A 14,209-nucleotide genomic window follows, 5' to 3' on the forward strand; every position below is an offset into this window, starting at 1 on the left:
TTCATTACTTAGAATGAGAATTCTATCAGCCAGGTTATTCTCACCTTTATGTATTTTTCTTCTATTTGGGGGCTCTTCTTCAGAAAGCTTTTTTTCCCCCCTAGAAACCACCTTTAATGTTTATGTTCACAATAACCTTAATATTTAGTTTTATAGGATTAATAAGTGCTTCATTAGACTTTCATGTTTATTTTATGTAAAAACCAGCCAATTTTACTGAGCACTACTTAACCCAGACAAGGTATTCTTTATAGAACTATAAGTTCAACACACGTTGCTTAGATGGCAGCCCAAAGATTCTGAACCATCTTGGTCATATAATCACCTTTTCTCCATTTGAACACAATATTCCCTCACCAACAGGCCTATGAAGTCTACACACATTCACTGAAAATTACCATGTAGAATACAAAACTGGCAGCATATGGCCCCTTGAGGTCAGCTATGGTGCTAAGGGGTAAAGAAAGTAGAGGGGACAGAAAGTTTGTACTGAATTCAAAGAAAGAATTTGTACAATTTCAGGCAACTTAGAATTTTAAGTACTTTAAGCAAAATATACTTCATAATGTATCTCTAATGAAAAAATAAACAGTTTGGAGAAAATTTACAGGTGACAATCTGTACAATTTATCTTTTTGAAGATAAAGCATCAAAGACATACTACTATTTGAAAAATCTTATTGTATCAAGAATATCACATCCTATAATTGGGCTAAGTCTTTAGGGAAAGCAAGAATAAGAGTTATAGAACAAAAGGATTAGGATTCTGACCATAGCTTTTGAAAAACATTTAATATGGCTTTAAATTATCTCCTGATTAATTATAAGATTTTACCTCCATTTTGTTTTGACAACTGAAAATTATAAAAGCTGTTAGTTTTGTCTTCTATTACTGGAGTAATTTAGTGGACCTAAAAATTGCAGATGGTTAATATAATGAATATGGAATATCAACAAAGACCTACATTATATCCCTTAACTCCATCACTCCAGTGGTGCGGGTGTGATAATCTCTTATACAAAGAATTTCACATAAATCACCGTGACATATGAACAGATTCAAGAGAAAACATGAAGATGTACTATCCATTAACCTTCTCATTGCTAATTCTTAGAAATAACAACCCAAGATCTGTATTAATGGAGGGAATTATGTGTAGCAGGTAAGAACAATGAGCTTTGGAGTCAGAGAGAACCACACCAGAGTCCTTAACTATTTTTCTGTGACCTTGGGCAAGCTACCAAATATCCTCAGGCTTCAGTGTCTTCGTCTGTAAAATGAGATAGCGCTACCTCACAGAGTTGTAGCAAGGACACAACAAGATAATGCATGTACAACCAGAGTGCTCAGCACATAGAAAAAGCTGAATAATCATTACCTATCATTATTATGATTATTATTCGTTATAGCTGTCCAAGATACATATCTGATGTGTGATTATGTTACACATATTTTTTTCTATTTACCCAGCTTGACAGAATGCTCAAATCCCTCCTTGAGCACTAGAAGCCAGTGGGTTCTGATGGAAGCTCTTCTTCTTTCATCCATTTTTACAAACATAAATATCAATGAAAATAAACAAAAACTCTTATTTTAAGAATTTTCTTTTTATGTGTCACAAAGATTGCCAATACTTTTATGTGAAAGAGCATCTGTATACACTGTTTATTGAACAATTTAACGATGTTTACACACAATACATATATGTCTTGGAAACCTCAAAGTTCACTGATAACTGCAGCATCATTTTTCAAATAAGCAAGGTACAACCTTGAGTATTACACCATTCAGATTATTTTTTAAAGAGATAAACCTGTAGGAGATCACTCCAACATACTGTCCATTAATTATCTGTAAGAAAATGGGGCTCCTGCAGAAGTTTCAGCATATGGATGGTTCCTCTACCGCCTGGGCACCCTCCGTGACAGCTTTGACACATTTGGCCATTGTCTGTGAGGCTCTGCTAATTGAGTCTGAAAGATATTAAGAAAATGTGCATTATTTAAAAAATATTTTATTTATTTATTTGACAGTGAGAGATCACAAGTAGGCAGAGAGGCGGGCAGAGAGAGAGGAAGGGAAGCAGGCTACCGGCTGAGCAGAAAGCCCGATGTAGGGCTTGATCCCAGGACCCTGAGATCATGACCTGAACCGAAGGTAACGGCTTAACCCACTGAGCCACCCAGGTGCCCCGAAAATGTGCATTTTGATAGCACAATTTTTATTTTTATTTATTTATTTATTTATTTATTTATTTATTTAAAGATTTTATTTATTTATTTGACAGACAGAAATCACAATTAGGCAGAGAGGCAGGCAGAGAGAGAGAGAGGAAGGGAAGCAGGCTCCCTGCTGAGCAGAGAGCCTGATGCGGGGCTTGATCCCAGGACCCTGAGATCATGACCTGAGCCGAAGGCAGAGGCTTTAACCCACTGAGCCACCCAGGTGCCCCGATAGCACAATTTTTAAATAAGCACACAGTATAACTTTCTTGTTACACGTATTCAGGAACAACAAAAGACTGTAAAATTCTATGTCAACGGTATCTAATGTGAGAACAACACATCTAGAAAATATGCTTCTATGCTAAATGGTTTTAGTAAGTACTCCTAGGAATGATTAAATAATTATATACAGCTCTACAATATGCCAGTATATAACCATTACAATTATTATAGAGAAGTACTAAAGATAGGACAAATATGCACACTGATACAGTTACATAATATATTCTCATATAATTCCTAATTATAAAATAGTATGTGTACTATAATCCACTGAATCTAAGGGTGCCTGGGTGGCCCAGTCGGCTCAGGTCATGATCCCCAGGTCCTAGAATCTAGCCCCATGTTGGGCTCCCTGCTCAGTAGGGAGTCTGCTTCTCCCTCTGCTTCTGCCCTTTCTCCCCACTCCTATATGTGCGTGAATGTACTCTCTAACTCTCAAATAAAATCTTTAAAAAAATAACAACAAAAAAATAAAATCCACTGAATTCAGTGAATTTTATGGTGTGTAAATGGTATTCCTTTTTTTTAAAAAATAGAGAGAGAGAGAGATCACAAGTAGACAGAGAGGCAGACAGAGAGAAAAGGGGAAGCAGGCTCCCTGCTGAGGTCTTGATCCCAGGACCCTGAGATCATGACCTGAGCCGAAGGCAGAGGCTTTAACCCACTGAGCCACCCCAGGCGACCCTGTAAATGGTATTTCAATGAAGCTGTCAACCCCTCCCCCCCCAATAAATAAATAATCATATTTTTTTAAAAAATATACACGTTATATTCCTATATGACAAAATGTTAAGAAAATAAAAGAAGTTATTTCTGGATAAGGGGATCATAGTAACTATTTTTTCCTCGTTGGGCTTAGGTATGTATTCTACAACAAACAAGTTTTATAACATAACTAAAAAAAACCCCCAAATAATCTTAGATTAATAAGCTTAAAAAATTTTTAAATATACCATCTGCTTTCAGATAGAATTTTAAAATCATCTGTCAACCAGCTCAGAACACAGATGTTATATATCAACTGTTATATCACATTATAGCAAATGCAAGATCTTCAGTAAACAAGTTTCAGTAAGTCCACATTCCTTAAAAGCATCCCTAACAATGTCCATCAGAAGCACTCTTTAACATACTTCACATTTAAGTGTTTTGATGTTTCTACTGTAATTCTCAGAAAAACCTTCACAGCTGTCACTTAAAAAAAATTCTCCCTAAATTGCTATATGATGACTTTATACACAACAGTAAATTTTATACTAAAAATCTGATGACATTTCAGAAAGAAAAGAAATTCAGAGTCAAATCAGAAAATATAAATTGCAAAATAAAATCTTTAAAAAAAAAAAAGAAAAGAAAATATAAATTACATTACTTCTGATGTTTCAAAGTCTTCAAAAATTAAATAGAAAATATCAAATATTCTCATAAGCAGGTTGGAATCATAATGCTAAATTAGGTGATCTTATTCTCTCCCTCCCTTATATCTGGCGTCAACGCTAACACACGCATACCTGTCATGTAGAAGTCTTTTATTGTTAGCTGAGGTGGAACAAGCGGATCAGCAAGAAGTTGCTGGTTCACTAGCTGCAAAAAAAGGATTATGAGGTCAATAATGTAACTGAAAACTAACATCAGAGAATATGCTAGTATGAAAACTGAACACAGGCAAATTTTTACCTTGGAGAGCTCATTTGCTTGTTGGAAATAATTGGCTCCTTCGACATCATCATATCGGACAAGATTAGGAGAGACTTCTTCCAGTCTGTTCCTTACTTGATCCAGAGTATCATATGGAAGAGTCATACCTGCAATCTATAAATATGAGGTCCTCAGAATCGACATAAAGCTTTAGTACTTGAAAAAATTCAAATCATACGTTAAGTGCTACTACCCTGAAATAATGTGCTACTGTAAGTTCTATTGGTACCCATCTGCATGTACATTAAGTGATTAAGTGGAAAACACAACTGTCAAAAATTCTAATTCATAAGGAACTGTCAGTACATTAGTAATTTCTCTTCAGAAATTAGATTTAGTATGAAATAAATGAATAAAGAGATAATGCTATGCTGGGACGCCTGGGTGGCTCAGTTGGTTGGACGACTGCCTTCGGCTCAGGTCATGATCCTGGAGTCCCGGGATCGAGTCCCGCATCGGACTCCCAGCTCCATGCGGAGTCTGCTTCTCTCTCTGACCTTCTCCTCACTCATGCTCTCTCTCACTGTCTCTCTCTCAAGTAAATAAATAAAATATTTAAAAAAAAAAAAAAAAAGAGATAATGCTATGCTAAATCTGAATGTTTTTGCTAACCCAATATTGATCATATACAAAGTTTACAGAAAACTATATATTATTTTAAATCTCGTGCTTTTTTTTAATAATAAAAGAGTTAAAATAAGTGTTTTTAGGAAAAATACAAGCCAAAAATAAAACCACCAATATCTAACACCTATTTTCTGAATACATTTGTCTTAAAGAGGTTACTCAAATTACCTCTGCACATTAGAGGTATGTGCATCTTCCCTGACTCTGAAAATCATTTCAACAAGCTAACAAGGCAAACATCCCATTAGCAGCATCACTTAGAACAAATACCTCAGAGAGGGCTCTTAGAATTTTCCAGTCTTCTCTTGCCAAGCCAGGAGGTGTCACTGCTACTTTAGTCTGCTGGGCTCGGCCCTCAGTATTGACATAAGTAGCTGACTTCTCTGTGTAAGCAGCGCCTGGGAGAATAACATCAGCTATTGGAGCGCCGACGTCACCATGATGTCCTGAGAAAAGATGGAAAATGGCAAACTATATTTTAGCGAAAAAGTGATTAGGTTTCATACATGAACATCGGATATCCTTTTTATTTTTTTTTAAAGATTTTATTTATTTATTTGACAGAGAGAAATCACAAGTAGATGGAGAGGCAGGCAGAGAGAGAGGGAAGCAGGTTCCCTGCTGAGCAGAGAGCCCGATGCGGGACTCGATCCCAGGACTCTGAGATCATGACCTGAGCCGAAGGCAGCGGCTTAACCCACTGAGCCACCCAGGCGCCCCCGGATATCCTTTTTAAATCCCATTAAGAATACAAAAGTGTTGGGGTGGCTCAGGCGTCAAGTGTCTTCCTTTGGCTCAGGTCATGATCCCGGGGTCTTGGGATGGAGCCCTGCGTCAGGCTCCCTGCTCTGCAGAGCGGGGAGCCTGCTTCTCCCTCTCCCACTCCCCTTGCCCGTGTTCCCTCCCTCTCTGTCAAAAAAAAAAAAAAAGACTTACAAAAGTGTTTACAAAATTGTAACATATAGAACATAAAAAAAAATTTTGTAATAAAAAGCCCACCGTACCCACAATTTTACTCCCTTCCCAAAGAAAATTACTGATAAGCATTTGCTATCTTCACAGAATTTTTTTTTTTTTAAGAGAGAGAGACACAGTGGGAGAAGGAACACAAGCAGGTGAAGTGGGAAAGGGAGTAGCAAAGGGAGTAGCAGGCTCCCCGCTGAGCAGGGAGCCGGATGCAGGGCTTGGGCTCCATCCCAGGACCCTGGGATCATGACCTAAGCTGAAGGCAGAATCTTAATGACTGAGCCACCCAGATGCCCCCCAGATTATCTTTTGTAAATACAGAAATATGTATAATATCATACAAACATGTATCATGGGCAACTAGGTATATTATTTCTCTTGCTGATTACAAAGTGGAAATGCTCAGATGTATGTTAGAGAAATTCAGTAAAAGAGACTGAAATGGTGGAGGAACAAAAAATGTGGAACAGGAATGACAGTGGTAATCCCGAAAAAAACATAAATAGGATATTATAGAAAACAGTATAATGAAAGGCAGAGATAGTATAATGAAAATTTTAATAGTTTAACAAAACTGTTAGAAGGAAAAGAAAACCTTGAGTTGGATGAAAGAAAGAGCATATATGAAGTCTAATCTCATTTGTATACATTTTCATATATAACAGAAAAATATATGAAGCATACATTTCCAAAACCATCATCAATGATTATTTCTGGAGAGGACTAGGAACCGGATGCAAATTATGCATTTTGCTTTAACTTTATCACACAAAAAGGTACAAAATATTATATAATGCTCTTTATGTGCCACAGCAATAAAAAGCCTATTACAAATTTATGGTGTTTGTATAAAATGAAGTGGAGAGTTATGTAATACTTTTCTCTGTAAAATATCCAGGAATATTCTGGACTCCATTTATTCTAAGGAAATTTGATTATATTTACAATGAGTGAGAGTTCAAGAAAAGGAGTCAAACACAAAACACCCGGAGAAGTACTATCAAATATATTTTTCTTCTTTTTTTCTTTAAAAGATTTTTTATTTATTTGTTTTTTTTTTTTTTTTTTTTTTTTTTTTTTTTTAAAGATTTTTATTTATTTATTTGACAGAGAGAAATCACAAGTAGCAGAGAGGCAGGCAGAGAGAGAGAGAGAGGGAAGCAGGCTCTCCGCTGAGCAGAGAGCCCGATGCGGGACTCGATCCCAGGACTCTGAGATCACGACCTGAGCCGAAGGCAGCGGCTTAACCCACTGAGCCACCCAGGCGCCCAAGATTTTTTATTTATTTGACAGACAGAGATCACAAGTAGGCAGAGAGGCAGGCAGGGAGAGAGGGAGAAGCAGGCTCCCTGCTAAGCAGAGAGCCTGACGCAAGGCTCGATCCCAGGACCCTGGGATCAGGACCTGACCCAAAGGCAGAAACTTTAACCCACTGAGCCACCCAGGTACCCTGCATTCATTATTTTATTTTATTTTATTTATTTATTTATTTTTAAAAGATTTTATTTATTTATTTGACAGAGAGAAATCACAAGTAGATGAAGAGGCAGGCAGAGAGAGAGAGAGGGAAGCAGGCTCCCTGCTGAGCAGAGAGCCCGATGCGGGACTCGATCCCAGGACTCTGAGATCATGACCCAAGCCGAAGGCAGCGGCTTAACCCACTGAGCCACCCAGGCGCCCTGCATTCATTATTTTAAAACTTTCTACCATTTATGTAAAAGTGCTTTCCTCTGATTATATAATAATGCCAAATAGTCTTTGAAAAGTTGAATGTGTGTGTGTGTGTGTGTGTGTGTGTGTGTGTGTGTGTGTATAGCTCCTGAATGGAAAATATTCATTTGACTAAATGTATTGCCATACAGTTTCTAATCTACACAATGTAGGATTCTTTGCTGTGTGTGTGTGTGTGTGTGTGTGTGTGTGTGTATGTGTGTGTGTAACTCCTGATCTACACAATGTAGGATTCTTTGCTGTGTGTGTGTGTGTGTGTGTGTGTGTAACTCCTGAATGGAAAATATTCATTTGACTAAATGTATTGCCATACAGTTTCTAATCTACACAATGTAGGATTCTTTTCTGTTTCTAGTGTCACAGATGCTACTTACCTTGATAAATAATGAAACAATCCTTTGGCAAATCCTGTCGAGTGATACAACCTCCATCTGCTCCCAGGAGAAACAGCACTTTGGGAGGGTTCTTGCGAATTGCTTCCACCCCAGGTTTATAGCCAAGGTCCAAAGCAGCTACTTGGCTTGCAATCCTGTAAAACAATTACGGATTTTTAGCACACCTGCAGTGTTATTGTTATAAAAAAATTAAATGTGACCCTTGAAATGACACTTAATCCCTTTTCTATTCAGTGCTGACAAAGACCTTACCTCATCTTCTTAACCCATTTTAAAATAGATGTCAAAACCAAAATAGCAGTATTTGAGTTTTAAGGGTGGGAAACAAAGAAAGAAGATGTGCAGAACACGGTCTTCATGAAATATTTACTTATTTGTTATTTATTATTTGGGGGGGAGGAGCAAAGGGACAGGGTGAGAGAGAATCCTAAGCAGGCTGCATGCCCAGCATAGAGCCTGACGCAGGGCTCAATCTCATGACCATGACATTATGACCTGAGCCAAAATCAAGAGTCAGATGCTTAACCAACTAAGCCACTCAGACACTTCACTTCATAAGATAATGGTTAATGGAGTAATTCTGGAAACTTTATGCCAATTGAAATTGTCCTAAATTGATTCTTACAGCAAGATATAAAATACAAGGCAAAAACAGTTATTAGAGCAAAGTCATATGATTTTGAAAACCAAAAGGGAGAAATTAAAACGCTGGTCATAAAACTGTAATTTGAAGAAAAGAGTAAAATTAGTACATACGTGTTCTATGAGCATATATTACTCTTCTAAGTAGAAAATAATCCTTTAAAATGAGGTCTGGAGGCATCTAGTGCCTTAGTCAGTTAAGCGTCTCCCTTTGACTCAGGTCATGATCCTGGTGTTCTGGAATTGAGCCCTGCATCAGGCTCCCTGCTCAGTGGGGGTCTGCTTCTCACTCTGCCCTTCAGCCCACTCATGCTCGCTATCTCTCTCTCTCTCTCTCTATCTCAAATAAATAAGTAAAATCTTAAGAAAAATAAAAATAAGGGGTGCCTGGGTGGCTCAGTGGGTTAAAGCCTCTGCCTTCGGCTCAGGTCATGATCTCAGGGTCCCGGGATCAAGCCCCGCATCAGGCTCTCTGCTCAGCAGGGAGCCTGCTTCCCTTCCTCTCTCTCTCTGCCTGCCTCTCTGCCTACATGTGATTTCGGTCTGTCAAATAAATAAATAAAATCTTAAAAAAAAATTTAAAAAGGAGTCTGGAATAACTATACTCTTAACTGGGAGCCTGGTGCAGTTTGCTATTGCTAACTTTCTAGAAATAGCCATTCTGAGGACCTACTGTATATAAAGCAAGTTGGTGTTTTACCTATTTGTTTTTTTTTTTTTTTTAAAGATTTTATTTATTTATTTGACAGAGAGAAATCACAAGCAGGCAGAGAGGCAGGCAGAGAGAGAGAGAGGAGGAAGCAGGCTCCCTGCTGAGCAGAGAGCCCGATGCGGGACTCGATCCCAGGACCCTGAGATCATGACCTGAGCCGAAGGCAGCGGCTTAACCACTGAGCCACCCAGGCGCCCGGTGTTTTACCTATTTGTTAGGAGAAAAGAGCAGGTCAAACCAACTCCTACTAGATGCTGTTACTCTGTCAAACTCTGGATAACATCAAAAGCATAAAATGCTTTTTTTAAAAAAGTAACAACATAGATTTATATAAAGAAAACTGCAAAACAACTTTGAAAGAAATTAAAGAACTTACTAAATGGAAAGACATCCCAAGTTCACGGATGAGAGGACTTAATACTGTTACGATGGCAATACTCCCCAACTGAGCTTACAAATTCAGTATGATCCCATCAAAAATCACAGATGAATAGTTTACAGAAATGGACAAGCTGATCCTAGAATTCATATGGAATGCGAAGAACCCAGAATAGCCAAACCTATCATTTAACAGTGAACAAAACTGGAGGACTCATACTTCCCAATTTCAAAACAAATCCCTCTGCCCCAGTGGTTTTTTTCCCTTAATTTCCCTCAGTTTAAGTCTTGACATGTCTCTCTCAAAGATCTGTGCAGAGACTCACATTAACTTATAAAACAGTCCACCTCATCCTAGAAAACAAATTGAGTATGCTTAAGTCTGCCTTTACAATAAAAGGTATGTCCTGGGGCATCTGGATGGCTCAGTTCATTGAGTGTTGACTCTTGGTTTCATCTCAGGTCATGATCTCAGGTTTGTGGGATCGAGCCCCAGGTCAGGCTATGCTCTCAGCGCGGAGTCTGCTTATCGCTCTCCCTCTGCTTCTCCCCCTGCTCACACACCCTCTCTCTCTCTCTCAAGTAAATGAATAAATAAAATCTTTAAAAAAAGGGGCACCTGGGTGGCTCAGTGGGTTAAAGCCTCTGCCTTCAGCTCAGGTGATGGTCCCAGTATTCTGGGATCGAGCCCCCAAGCGGGTTCTCTGCTCACTGGGAAGCCTGCTTCCCACCCCCCAGCCAGCCTCTCTGCCTACTTGTGATCTCTGTCAAATAAATAAATAAAACCTTTAAAAAAAAAAAAGTCCTAATAAACTAACATGAACTTTCATAAAAAAGAAATCTTGTAAGAATGAAATGGCAAACAAGGCTAATAAACTAAAAATTGTAACAATGTCATGCTCTCCAGAAAGAAAACTCACAAAATGATGGAACATAGTTTAAGAAATTTTCACTAAACCCAGAAAAAAAAGATATGAGAAAAATTATGAGAGAAGAGCCAAAAGTCTGAAGGCCTATCAACGCATAACAAAACAAGTTTCTGCATGAGAGCAAAGAACTAAGTAAAAGTAAAGCAATAACCTTTTCTGAGCTTAAAAGAAAAAAAAAAAAATCAAAACATTTCAATTTGATAATGGAGAGTATCTATGATATTCCCAGGTAAAAGTAATGACATCTGAGTGTCACCTACTTAAAATCTGACAGAATTTTAAATTTTAACACCAAAAATAAGAACCCAAAGGGTGAGCAGGCTGACATTGACACATATACAAAGTCAGGTCATCCTCAGTGACAGAACTGAGAATACATTAGATCCTCTCTAAAATAGCGAATGAAAATGGGGCACTTGGGTAGCTTAGTCGTCAAGTGTCTGCCTTCAGCTCAGGTCACAGATGCGAAAGTGAACTAAAAATACATAAAAATTGTGGCTAGAAAGAATCCAGAGGCGATCAATGCAAATAAACTCTACCTAAAAACTATAAAGTTTTAAAAAATGTTTTACATAACGATCTATAAGGCCAAGTTAAACCAATCAAAGAGAAACCTAACACCAAAACTGAAATTAATGTTTAAGAATTTATTCAAGGGCACCTGGGTGGCTCAGTGGTTAAGTGTCTGCCTTTGACTCAGGTCATGACCCCAGGGTTCTGGGACCAAGTCCTGCATTAGGCTTCCTGCTCAGTGGGGAGTTTGCCTCTTCCTCTGCCCCTGCCCCCACTTGTGCTCTTTCTCTCTCAAATAAATAAAATCTTAAAAAAAAAAAAAAATGTATTCGGGGTACCTGGGTGGCTCAATTGTTAAGCGTCCGCCTTTGGCTCAGGACGGAGCCCCCATCAGGCTCCCTGCTCAGCAGGAGGCCTGCTTCTCCCTCTCCCACTCCGGTTTGTGTTCCCTCTCTCACTGTCTCTGTCAAATAAATAAATAAAATCTTTAAAAAAAAGGTATTCAAATACTTGTAAATTTAAAAAATTTGCCTATCACATTTAAAAGTACTTAGCCTCAATCCTTAAATCTGAAAAATAATACTTTTTAAAAAAGATTTTATTTATTTGAGAGAGAGAGGTGGGGAAAGAGGCAGAGGGAGAGGGAGAAACAGACTTTCTACTGAGCAGGGAGCCTAATGAGGGGCTTGATCCCAGGACCCTGGGATCATAACCTGAGCTGAAAGCAGACGCTTAAATGACTGTGCTACCCAGGCACCTCCATAAAAATAATTCTAAAGGTAGAAAGGATTACGGGAAATGGAAAAACTTATTTACTAAGGTAAAACTGTTACAACATTTCTTTTTTTCTTTTTTTTTAAAGATTTTACTTGTTATGGGGTTATGAGCATTGGGGAGGGTATATGCTATGGTGAGTGCTGTGAAGTGTGCAAGCCTGATGATTCACAGATCTGTACCTCTGGGGCTAATAATACATTCTGTTAATAAAAAATAGAAAATTAAAAAAAAAACTTTTTTAAGATTTTATTTGTTAGAGAGATAGAGAAAGAGAAACAAGCAGGGAGCAGCAGGCAGAGGGAGAAACGGGCTCCCCACGAAGCAGGGAGTCCAATGGAGGCCTCAGTCCCAGGACCCGAGGATCATGACCTAAGCCGAAGGCAGATGCTTAACAGACTGAGCCACCCAAGCATCCCTGTTCCATTTCTAAAACAAGTTGGAAATATGCACGGAGAGCCTCAGAAAATGTTTATTCTGTTTATCTTAAGAGCTCTACTTTTAAAAAGCCACTGTAAGAAAATAATCTAAAGTTCATTAAGTATTTGTGTATCATTGCATTACTTATACTTTATAGACTAGTATCAATTTACATGTTAACAAGAATGAAATGACTAAAAAGCTGTACATATTCATGATACTAAATTGCCATTGAAGTTTATATTTATATGAAATTTCTAATTACAAGAAGAAATTTTATCTGGTAATGAAAATTGATAAAAACAGGATAGAAAACTGTTTACATAGTATGATTTCAACTATATAAGAGTATTTACAGAGGAAAAAAAGAACCAGAAGGAAGTAGCAACAGTAATTATCTGTAATTTGTAGAAGAATTTCCATTTCCATATTTTCTTCTCTTTCCAACTTCCTAAAATGAATGTGTGTGTATATATATACATATATACATATATGTATATATATATTTTTTAAAGAGAAGTATACACAGGGGTTGGTGGGAAGGGCAGAAGGAGGGGGAGAAAGAGCTCAAGCAGGCTCCACACCCAGCATGTAGCACAAGTGGGGTTCAATCTCATGACCCCTAAGATCACTGACCTGAGCCAAAATCAAGAGTCAGACAATTGGGCGCCTGGGTGGCTCAGTGGGTTAAGCCGCTGCCTTCGGCTCAGGTCATGATCTCAGGGTCCTGGGATCGAGGCCCGCATCGGGCTCTCTGCTCAGCGGGGAGCCTGCTTCCCTCTCTCTCTCTCTGCCTGCCTCTCCATCTACTTGTGATTTCTCTCTGTCAAATAAATAAATAAAATCTTTAAAAAAAAAAAAAAAAAAAAAAAAAAAAAAGAGTCAGACAATTAACCAAGTGAGCCACCCAGATGCTCCAATTTTATTATTAATATGGTCAGAAAAAAACTTTCCTTACATTGAATTCTCATGTTAGCTTATATTTTTATCATTCAGTCAGAGGCCTTCTTGCAATTTTTGAACCAAGTGTACCTTAATACAATACAATACAATATAGATTTTCAAGATTTTCTCAGCACTATCCCAAGTATTTTATTTTATTTTTTTAAAGATTTTATTTATTTATTTGAGAGAGAGGGAGAGAACATGAGCAGGGGGAAAGGCAGAGGAAGGAACAGATTCCCTGTCGAGCAGGGAGCCGGACACAGGCTCTATCCCAGAACCCCGGGATCATGACCAACTGAGCCACCCAGGCACCCCTCAAATATTTTAAATATTATCATCTTCGGTTCTTCTCACACAGAAAATAAAGGTATTTCTCACATCTACTACTGAGACATTGCTAAATACTAAGATGTTTGTATATCTAAATGTGACAGTATAACAGTAACACATGTACACGAAATTACTTGAATCTTACAGTATATAGAACAATTACTCAACATACCTATGAAGGATATTCATAACTTTCCAATCACCAGAAACACCACTACTTGTCCGAATCTTTTGAGCAATGTTGGAAACAGCTGCAAGCATTGCTGCGCCATCATTTCTCTGGAGTGCAGAACTGCCTAAAACCACCATTGGTTTTTTAGCTTCATGTAACACCTATTTAAAAATAGAACTTCAATTAAAAATTTTTAAAAATTTGCATCTATAATATGTTGTCCCAAGTTTTAGTTTTAATGCAGAATATCTTTGATTTTTAAAAGTCAACATTTAGACATATATACAACCAGATTTAACTTAAAAAAACACCTCGCCAATGCTACTATGAAATGGCTAAATGAGTTATCAGATCAAATAGATTTTCTAAAAGTAAGTACTGGGAATGAAAGCCTTTCCCAAATATCCTTTGGTCAGAATGATTATGGGTATGTTCCAGAGAAACTGGGCAATGTCCCTACAGAGATTGA

At 37.9% G+C, this 14,209-nt stretch overlaps 1 protein-coding gene across 5 annotated transcripts in view; it reads right to left on the reverse strand.

The window, feature by feature from the left end:
- Positions 1-1,587: 1,587 nt before the first annotated feature.
- Positions 1,588-14,209, reverse strand: part of NDUFS1 (NADH:ubiquinone oxidoreductase core subunit S1) — a 30,392-nt gene continuing 17,770 nt past the window's right edge. For all 5 annotated transcript variants that reach the window (XM_013062315.2, XM_045078641.1, XM_045078642.1 and 2 more), the window contains 6 exons: positions 13,741-13,901; positions 7,905-8,059; positions 5,104-5,279; positions 4,186-4,320; positions 4,020-4,092; positions 1,588-1,974 (listed from right to left, as the gene is read on the reverse strand). In XM_013062315.2, the coding sequence (XP_012917769.1) occupies positions 1,883-1,974; positions 4,020-4,092; positions 4,186-4,320; positions 5,104-5,279; positions 7,905-8,059; positions 13,741-13,901 (792 nt within the window). In that variant the 3' untranslated portion in view covers positions 1,588-1,882. The remainder of the gene's footprint in view (positions 1,975-4,019; positions 4,093-4,185; positions 4,321-5,103; positions 5,280-7,904; positions 8,060-13,740; positions 13,902-14,209) is intronic.

Source organism: Mustela putorius, unplaced genomic scaffold, assembly GCF_011764305.1.
Source record: "Mustela putorius furo isolate JIRA1106 unplaced genomic scaffold, ASM1176430v1.1 tig00000275_pilon_pilon_pilon, whole genome shotgun sequence".
Taxonomy (NCBI): Eukaryota; Metazoa; Chordata; class Mammalia; order Carnivora; family Mustelidae; genus Mustela; species Mustela putorius.